Source organism: Zootoca vivipara, chromosome 1 (assembly GCF_965207765.1).
Source record: "Zootoca vivipara chromosome 1, rZooViv2.hap1.1, whole genome shotgun sequence".
NCBI classification, from domain to species: Eukaryota; Metazoa; Chordata; class Lepidosauria; order Squamata; family Lacertidae; genus Zootoca; species Zootoca vivipara.
In genome coordinates, this window is record NC_142582.1 from 106,475,482 (window position 1) to 106,485,989 (window position 10,508).

At 41.3% G+C, this 10,508-nt stretch overlaps 1 protein-coding gene across 5 annotated transcripts; it reads right to left on the reverse strand.

Moving 5' to 3' along the window:
• Positions 1-127: 127 nt before the first annotated feature.
• NOXRED1 (NADP dependent oxidoreductase domain containing 1) lies at positions 128-8,028 on the reverse strand. 5 transcript variants are annotated; one of them, XM_088655001.1, is made up of 8 exons: positions 7,945-8,028; positions 7,686-7,769; positions 6,919-7,111; positions 6,257-6,405; positions 5,068-5,248; positions 3,743-3,897; positions 2,200-2,425; positions 128-741 (listed from the first exon to the last, which is right to left on the reverse strand). In XM_088655001.1, the coding sequence occupies exons 3-8, from the start codon at positions 7,071-7,073 to the stop codon at positions 462-464; spliced, it is 1,146 nt and encodes a 381-aa protein (XP_088511127.1). In that variant the 5' UTR covers positions 7,074-7,111; positions 7,686-7,769; positions 7,945-8,028; the 3' UTR covers positions 128-461. The 5 variants fall into 5 exon arrangements, with proteins under 5 accessions (XP_088511127.1, XP_088511133.1, XP_088511138.1 ...); XM_088655007.1 differs by lacking the exon at positions 7,686-7,769 and having other exon boundaries at positions 7,953-8,028; XM_088655012.1 differs by lacking the exon at positions 7,686-7,769 and having other exon boundaries at positions 6,919-7,079.
• Positions 8,029-10,508: the final 2,480 nt, after the last annotated feature.

The following is a 10,508-nucleotide window of genomic DNA, read 5'->3' on the forward strand; positions in this document are numbered from 1 at the left end:
AACATTGCATGTTATTTATTTAAATCACTTGCGTTCAGCTCTGAGTTTTAGACAAAAACTGTGGCAGATGAAGGAGTACAGGTTTAGCTACATGAGAGGTTAAAGAACAAATGGCTTAATAATTATATTAGTGTTTCTTCTCACTTTATTTTACCATACCATAGCATAGATTAGTATGATAGGATCTAAACATTTTAAAAACATGTCAATCCTGAGTTTCAGTTTGTAGTAATTCTTCCCTGCTTAGCCTCTATTACAAACTTTCCTTTGCTAAATATCACACACACACAGACACACCCCCACAATGATATATATTTTCATCACAAATCACTATTTGGATTCCTGAAATGTATGTGGTTAGAAAGGGTAGTAGTTACTTAATATTTACATAGTTTTTAGTACTAATATTAAAAGCAATACCTTTCCTACTTCTTCCTGATTGGAATCACACCATAGTTAATTTATGTCTCTTCAGAATCAGAACTAGATCCCTCTTCTACTTTGCTTATGAAGGTCCCATCTATGCCATGAATCAAAGTCTTGGTGGGGTTCAGTAGCACAGCTGAAAGAGATGTCTTCTTAGAGACAGCGCTCGCGGAGTCTTCAATGTTTGTGGATAATACGGCAATCAAGTTACGATATAATAAAGCAACTTTCTGGAAAGATGTAGTTGATTCAAGAAACTGGCTAAAAGGTGAGTCCCTTTGCTGTACAGCTGTCAGGTCAAACAATGGGAAAGTACTAGGGGAACAGAAAACATTTATATATAGGTCATTGAACACATATTCAAAACCAAATTCTTGTGGGAGTGGTGCATCCAAAATGCTATGGAAAGAGTTAATGTAGTATAGAATTCTATGATGTTACCACAGTAGGCGGGTTTTTTCCGTTAGGTCTGTTATCAACTGTAGGGAGTGAGAGTGAGTTTCACAGTGAGAGCAGCAGTTGTTGTTTTATGCTGCTATGTGCCTCGGAATGTAAGTGTCTACATATTTAGCCAGTCTCGTACATTCATGTAAATGTGTTTTAGCATACCAAGTAAAGTAATGTGTTATGTTTAAACTCTAAACAGACAACCATGCACAGTCTTTTCCAGGAGAGAAAAAGAGAATGATATTTTATAAAGGGTCAAATGACCCAGGGCAACTTCCAAACATATAAATGCCACCGTTCTATCCTTATAATTTTGTTGTTATAGAGGTCTTGCAGATAAAAATGGGAAGATTTAATATTTAACTTACTAGCCACTTTTTCTTTCTATGCAAGGGCTGCTAAGAGAAAACAAGACAAAAGAGCAAAGAACAGAATGTACTCACAGCTGGGAAGCTGCCTTCTCTTGGTCAGTCCACAACAGAGATGGCATTAAATGCATTTGATGGGTTGTATTCAACATAGCGCTACGGTGAACATTCCATCAACATGAGGATTTCTCCCTGTGCAACAAAACATTACCCCCCCCCCTTTCTCCATGCATCCCCTAAATCTGTGCTGGGGTTTTTCCCAACCCTCACGAGCAGATGCATGGGGCATGTGCAGAGAGAGGAAAGGAGATCCTATTGCACTAGTACAAATATTTAGTTGAATGTCACCTTAATGTTCCTTCCCTTTTAGCAATAACAGTCAATAGAAGCTTACCTCTTTAAGTCTGGATGGGGATTTTCAGCAGAACTGAAGCATGGGGAAAGCACACCAGAGCCCCATGCCAGTGCTGTATATACTTAGTGGCCATGGCAATGGTATAGCAACCCCCACACAATCAGGACTATACACAGGATGCATCACTTTTCAATGTTAGGAACTCACTCCCACGTGGAAACATTTCCAACAACTTCCACGCAACTGCCTAACTTTAGGTTTATCCCTGTCTCAAGCAGACACTAACCCCAGATGTTAAACTAACCAGTTATATAAACTCTATGTCTTCTGGAAGTTTAAAGTGAGTAGGAGAACAAGAAAATGGGGGGTTGGGTCATCAGGATAAAGAACATAGGGTTCTTTTACTTGGAAAGCATGTTTCTAATAGAAGACGGGAGTGCCTGGCGTGCTCTGGTCCATGGGGTCACGAAGAGTCGGACATGACTAAACGACTAAACAACAACATGTTTCTAATTCAGTATCGTGCATAGATGAAGCTCCATCCACTTTTTAAAATGCTCAGTAGGTCAAGAGTAAATACTATTTCCAGTTTGTCACACTTACTCATTATATTGCAGGGTGGAAGCGAAGGCTTGGTTGATGAAGTTTTCACAAACTAGCTCTGGCGATTCCGGTCTATTATCTAAGGAGGTGGTACTAGCTTTTACAGGAAAACATGCCTCATTGAGGAAGACCAGGGCTCTCATGTAGGGTACAGACTGCCATGTGCAGCTATTTAGAGCTGCGTAGAAAACGGCTGCCAGCCACTTTGTATTGACAACAATTTCCGCTGTAAGATAACAGAAATGTTATATTAGACATACAAAGTGTTTAGTTCACCATACTGCTAGGCCAGGCCTGCACAACATGATGCAGCCCTTATGCCAACCTTTCCTTTCATTTTGTGACCCTTCTCCCTGGTGAGGGATTGCCATTGTCTGAGGCCCTTTCCCCCTCCTTTTTGGGGAAAACATATAAGGCCCGCACAAGCAGGATCCTGAATGGGAATTGGGCTGAGAGAATACCTGCATCTCTCCTCCTGTCTGTGGATGCAGACTCTGACCTGACATGCAGCTAAATGAGTCAAGAATAAAATGGTTGACTTCTGAGGCAGCTACTAACTTCAGGATTACAGGTGGATGAATCACATTTTTTAAAATCTTCTGTAGAAACAAGTCCTTGTACACAGAAAACTAGCACAGCAAGGAGCTCAGTTGCCTTTTGCAAATATGCTACTTCTTTATTTATTGGAAGCTTTAAAAATAATAATAATGGGGGAAGCATGAACAAAAATAATCTCTCTCACTTCCAGCCCACTCTACTATCTCATTCTGCTGCATGTGTGGATTGATGCTGGTGCCACTTTTCCCCAAGCTGATGGCAGCCAGCTACTGTATAATGGATGGTGCACTTGCATCTAAGACTCCATTTCTGGGCTGGAGAGAAAAATAATATCAGGAAAAATAAATACAGTAAATGGACAAAAACACAAAGATTCACAAAAATTTTAGGGGTATGCGTACCCCCAGAAAAAAAGCACTGAGAAGGGGTAATTGACCAATGCAGGGGCAGAGGACAGACCTCCGGTGGTAGAGAGCAAGAGAAAAGAAAGCTGTGGAATTGGGGGGTGGGGTGGGGGTGAAGTGGAAACGTTAACAGAAATGGGGTTCAAACTTCCAAGACTAAAAAAGAAAATGGTTAAAACTGTAGCAAAAATGAACTTTGCTTTCAGCAGCAGGTGGGCTGAACAAAATATTCAGATACAAATGTTAAGTATTGGAAATGCTCAGATATAATCACTCATTTGCCACATATAGCGGGGTGTGTGTGTGTCAGAAGGCCTCCTATGTTTTTGGAGGATGGTTTATTTTGTGCATCTTGATCCAGGACATGGCAAATAAACCTATTTCACCTCCTCCCTGCATACAGATACAAAAGCTGGGCTTTGATTAGAAGAGGTGAACATTAAATCAACCAGATGACAATAACCAAGCTCTCTTCCTGCTTGGCAGGGGGTTGGACTGGATGGCCCTTGTGGTCTCTTCCAACTCTATGATTCTATGATTCTTCATACAGACTGCAAAGTGAAGAAATATAGTTCACCTACCATTAGGGTTACAGGGACATGTGGCTTGGATAACAGCTGGGTCTTTGAGGGCTTCCACAACTGTCCTGCTGGCCTCCCACATCTGAAAAAGCCCACTCTCCACAAACTTGTACTGTGGCCTCAATATGTTATTGGAAGAAAGAAGTTGTTTCAGCCTAAAAGCAAATAAGAGCAGAGGTAATCAGATGGAGTTTGGTCTGAGAGGCAAGCAGGCAGAAGAAGAATGATAAATAGATGTGGAAAACACTCATGCTACCAAATCCTGTAAGCTTCCCAGACACAGTCATTTGCTGCTCATACACTGAGCAAAATACAACTTCATATATTTCTGTTCTGTGCACATGGAATCCTGGCTGGATCTAGAAACATAAAAAAGCATTACAGGAAATGGTGTTCTAAAGCTCATAATGGAAAATCACATTGACAAAGGCTCAGACCCTACAGCACCATCTGGTGTCGCATGTTTAACGATATAATTGCCTGAATGTAGCTGAGTCCCCTATTACATGCCTTCAAAATGCATTCATAAGTGGTTTACAAGTCTAAAAATCAGTTGCACAAGCATTAAAATATAAATGATTAAAATTCACAATAAAAAATCCCATTAAAACACTGAAACATAAACTCATCATTAAAATATACAAGAAAGCAATCCCATTAAAACAACACAGTGATTAAATGTTCGGTGGAAGATATAGGTGGATCCTGGTACTATGAAAATGATACGTTTGCAATCACCATTCCTGACATCCTTAACAAAACTCACAATACAGGCCAGAATGGTCATTCTGTAATGTGTCAATCTCTGAGCAATGCGAGGTTTTAGGACTTCAGGCCTGCCCTGCTAAAGTTACATTGGGAAAAACTTCAAACATGGCTTTCCTTATAACCCAGAATGTACATGTTTTGCATCTAATGGCACAGACTAAACATTGTCACACACCTAATTCTAATACCACCTGTGCAATCTTGGGGGAAATGTGCATAGGATTGCAGTCCCAAGCTATAATCTGATGCGCAGTTAGTTGGGAGAGTTTCCTTGAGAACTGAATGGGATTTGCTTCTGAATAAATATGCATAGATTTGCACTGCTAGTCTCAGAATTCTAAAATATAATGAGAGCAAAATCCTTAGATCTACGGTAGTTCCCAAGTAAAGCAGATAGTACTAGGAAGGGTCACCTTGAATAGGTAAGGTTCACCACAACTTTGACACCATCAATTCCTTAACTCAGAGGAAATAGTTACTTGTTTCTTTTCAGTTGTGTTACACAATTGGATGACATCTTCAAATTAAGGTAGCTCTGATGTCATAATGCACAATACCTGGGCAGAGGGATAGCTGTGACCAGGCTGTAGACAATGCAACATTTTGTAAGTGCATCCTGGATTTCTGCACAAATGTGTGGAAGGTGAGACGGAAGACAGCAGAGAAATACAGCATGTGCCCAGCCCACCAGCTTCCTGTTGTCATAAAAGCAGGTAACTCCCAGTGTCTCAAATTCTCCTATAAAAGACAATGGAGAGGAAGAATGATCTCTTGCTTCCACACAATAATGGCCACCTATTTAATACCTGAGGTTGCAACCCCATGCACTTTCAGCTAAGATCTCACCCAAGCACAGAGGGATTTGTTTCTGAGTAAACCTAATCAGGACTGCACTGCAAGGTTGTGTGATCCTATAAACCCAGAGACAACTCACTTGGCTCAAATGTGAAGCATACACCGTTCCAATCATCTGAAGTGGGTACGAAACAGAATGCTGATTATTCTATCCTCCTTTTCTCTGCCATGAGAAGCCAGTTTCAGTAAAAAGCTTCTTCCACCACCACTCCCAGAAGATGTGCAGCCTCTGCTTCCAGGGGAGGAGTATAGCATAGTTACAGAGAAGCACTCAGAACATCTCTAGGCAGGCCCTAATAGCACATAGAGAGTGTACTTATGAGGATGTTTTCCATCTGTCTTAATGTAAGAGGGCATTGGGGTGGAGTCAATGTCTGTAATTTCCTTTTGAATACATTAACATGAAAGAAAGTGGTCCACAACAGTGATGCGAGATGACTTCATTATAGCCAAGTCCTCTCGTCTGATGACACTTTGAGAACTTTGCATAATGACCACAGATAGCTGTCATACACCACAGGTCTTCTGGGCTATGGAGGACTGAAGCCTCTGTCCCAGAAACAAATGCAAAAGAATAATCACCTGGCACTATTTCAAAAACACTGATTTAAAGTTTATAATTCGAAAATAGCCAAACCTCAGGAACTGGCCACCTTTCAAAAACTATAAAAAGACTTTTAATATTCCTCCTCTTTATCTTCAGGGATGATTATCGGAAAGGATTTCATTGTTCTAAGCTTCCCTCTATCTAGTTATTTCCTGTGTGTTTACCATTCATTTGGAATAAAGACTTCCACCTAGATCTCCACCTGGATCTCTAGGCAGAAGTGTACCTAAATTTTGCAATTACTAACTTGATTACTGAATGTCTGTCAAGCACCTGAGTCTTACCCAGAGTTTCTGGACGCCTTGTAGATATGTGGATGTTCTTTCCTGACATGCCACCCAGATGCAACATTGTCCTTGCCAGTTGTTTCCCAATATGGCCTCCACCAATAATCCCAAGCTTCAGGCCTTGGCTGTCACCCTCTCTTTTCTGCCTGAGGAAGAACATAAATGGCAGTGTCATTCATTCATTTTATTTTGTACCGTATGCTGCTTTTACACGCACAAAAATCATGCTACAAGTGGCCCGCATCTCACAAACAATTTCATAATAACATAGCAAAACAACACAACAGCAAATATAATAGCGTATGAAAAATGTCAGTACTATAAACACAATGAGATTACACAAGCAACTTCCAGCACCCAATGGCAAAAATAAAAAGCAACTCTACAACTCTAGGATTCTATGTGATTTTCATCCCTCTTTAATGTCTTGCATCATGGACAGATCAATAAACTCAAACTCTGTTGAAACAGAACAGGAGGAGGAAAGCTGCCCAAGTCAGAATGAAGTCGTAAGATAAAAGTGTGTGGGGTCCCTTTATGCTTTGCCCCTGTAGACCACAGACTGAGAAAAGGGGAAGAAAGTGGTGTTCCATTAATATAATGCAGCTTTAATCCACTGTAGGAAATCTTACAGGAACAAATTTTGTTCCTTGCTTTACCTGGTGGCTTGGAGCAGTCTGCAGAATAAGAATGCGTGGGCACAGGCAGTCACTGTCAGTCCTTTGGCACGGCATCTTAGGCTCATCAGGGGCTCATGTATCCCTGCTCCGTACTCTGGCTGAAAGGTCTTCAGGTTCACCATAATATCATCCATCTTGAGCTTGAACAGAAACCTTCTGTGGTGAGTGGCAGCTGCAATAGTGGCAGAATGGCCATCCATTTCCAACTGCTCTGTGGTGACCACCCTTTCAAGGGTGAAATCAACTATTGTGCATGTGGCCATTCTTGTGTGCCACCCAGAGCCTCGGGTACTTTTGCCTTTAGTCAACTGCACAGGGAAGTGGCACAGAATGAGAAACAAACTTCTCTGCCACAAACGTTGTGCTTCCAAAGAAATAATAATAATAATAATAATAATAATAATAATAATAATAATAATAATTTATTATGTATACCCCGCCCATCTGGCTGGGTTTCCCCAGCCACTCTGGGCGGCTTCCAACAGAAAAATAAAACACAGTAATCTATTAAACATTAAAAGCCTCCCTGAACAGGGCTGCCTTCAGATGTCTTCTAAGTCTGGTAGTTGTTTTCCTCTTTGACATCTGTTGGGAGGGCGTTCCACAGGGCACGCGCCACCACCGAGAAGGCCCTCTGCCTAGTTCCCTGCAACTTGGCATCTCGCAATGAGGGAACCGCCAGAAGGCCCTCGGTGCTGGACCTCAGTGTCCGGGCAGAAGAAATGGGGAAGACCTCCAGACATTACCTCTGTGGCTATTTGCACAGCTCTTGGGAATGAATGGAGTGGGTGTCCCTCGTCCTTCAGCCCATGCTCAGTTCAAAATATAGCCTTTAAAAAAAAGAAAAGAAACTAGATACTGACCAAAGTCATCAATTTGCCACCAAGAGGATAGTAATATTTAAATGTAAGGACCTATCTTGACTTGTTGAACCATTGATGGCCATGAGAAGCAAAGTTGCCTTTGCCTGGCACAAGAAAGGGGGAAAGGAGTAAAGACCCTCACCCAATTACCAGCTTTCACATCCGCTGAAAGAAACAGGCAGCTGCAGTGCACAGCACCTCATCCTTTTTCACTCCAAAAGCTTCTGGGTCCTGCTCATCAACTGCCATGCTAGCTGCAGCCACAATCACAATTCAAACACAACCACCGTTGTCATGGCAAATGCCTGGTAACTGAACCTTGTTTCTAGAACCCTTTTTTGCATGTGATGACTTCATAGTTGCTGCCTTTAAAGGGGACAGCAAACCATTTCCCTCCCTACAGGGAATCTGAGCAACTGCCTTTAAAAGGTACAGACTAGTTTGAACTGTCTTATATGAACTCTCCAGAGTTTTAGACATCTCTGTTCGAATCTGCTTTGCTACCTTGTGTTGAAAATCATTATTTAGTGTATGAACAAATTGAGTGTATCTGGGTCAAAATTAAGGGAGAGAAAAATAAGAGTGATCTCATTGTGGGAGTTTACTATAGATCCCCAAGCCAAACTGAGGACACAGATGATGCCTTCCTGGAACAGATGACCAAGCATTCAAAAGGAAGTGAGATAGTAGTAATGGGGGATTTCAACTATTCCTGATATTTGTTGGATGTCAAATTCAGCCAAGAGCATAAGGTCGAACAGATTCCTCACTGGCCTTGCAGGCAATTTCATTGTCCAGAAAGTGGGAGAAGCAACAAGAGGATCAGTCATTTTAGATCTGGTCCTAACCAATAGTGATGACCTGGTTAGTGGGGTAGAAGTGGCAGGATCATTAGGTGGGAGTGATCATGCTCTTCTGGAGTTTATTATTCAGCGGAAAGGAGCAACCAAGCATACTAAGACTCAAATCCTAGACTTTAAGAAAGCCGACTTCAGAAAACTTAGGGAAACGCTGGGTGAGATCCCATGGACATAAATACTAAAAGGGAAGGGAGTTCATGATGGTTGGGAGTTTGTTAAAAGGGAGATATTAAAAGCACAACTTCAGGCAATACCAATGAGATGGAAACATGGAAGGTGCCTAAAGAAGCTAGGGTGGCTATCTAAAGAACTTTTAACTGAGTTAAGATTTAAAAGGGATATGTACAAAAAATGGAAAAAGGGGGAAATCACCAGAGAGGAATTCAAACATATACGGTAGTCAGCACGTGTAGAGACAAAGTCAGAAAAGCTAAAGCACAGAATGAACTCAGGCTTGCTAGAGAGGTTAAAAGCAACAAAAAGGGCTTTTATGGGTATGTCCATAGCAAAAGGAAGAACAAGGAAACAATGGGGTCACTTAGAGAAGATGGTGAAATGAGAACAGGGGACAGAGAAAGGGCAGAACTCCTCAATACCTTCTTTGCCTCAGTCTTCTCCAAAAAAGAAAACAATGCCCAACCTGAAGAATATGGAGCAGATGATTCAGCAGGGGAAACACAGCCCAGAATAAGTAAGGAGGTAGTACAAGAATACTTGGCTAGTTTAGATGTATTCGTCTCCAGGGCCAGATGAACTACATCCAAGAGTATTAAAAGAACTGGCAGAGGTGATTTCAGAACCACTGGCAATAATCTTTGAAAATTCCTGGAGAACAGCAGACTGGAGGAGGGCAACTGTTGTCCCTATGTTCAAAAAGGGGAAAAGAGAGGACCCAAACATTTACCGCCCAGTCGGCATGACATCAATACCAGGAAAGATTCTAGAGCAGATCATTAAGCAAACGGTCTGTGAGCACCTAGAAAGAAACGCGGTGATCACTAAAAGTCAGCATGGGTTCCTGAAAAATAAGTCATGTCAGACTAATCTGATCTCATTTTTTGACAGAATTACAAGCCTGGTAGATGAATGGAACGCTGTGGATGTAGCCTATCTTGATTTCAGCAAGGCCTTTGACAAGGTGCCCCATGATATTCTTGTAAAGAAGCTGGTAAAATGCGGGCTAGACAATGCTACCATTCAGTGGATTTGTAACTGGCTTACTGACCGAACCCAAAGGGTGCTCATCAATGGCTCCTCCTCATCCTGGAGAGTAGTGACTAGTGGGGTGCCACAGGGTTCTGTCTTGGGCCCAGTCTTATTCAACATATTCATCAATGACTTGGATGATGGGCTTGAGGGAATCCTGAGCAAGTTTGCAGATGACACCAAATTGGGAGGGGTGGCTAAGACCCCAGAGGACAGAATCACACTTCAAAATGTGATCCTTGGATGAAGGGCCGTATAGGAATTTAATACATAATAATAATAAAACAACACTCAGATGCTTATAAAGTTGAGGTAATATTAATGTGTTTTAGTATTTAAACTTTTGTATGTTTTGTAGTTGCATTTTTCTTGATTGTTCTGTTTTATATTTGGAAGGGTTTTTTGTTTTGTTTTTTTAAAAAACCACAATTGAGTGGTATATTAATATAAATATAAAAATAAAATAAAAATAAATGTATGTATGTCCTCTCACTGAAGAGTCACAGTGGACACAAATGCTTTAGAATCCCTAGATAATAATTTCCCACTTAACTTATAATCCCTTGAGGGTACAACCCCAAGATACCCCCAGCTGGCTATTCTACTCTTGCAGGATAAGAAAATACATTGCAGTCACACA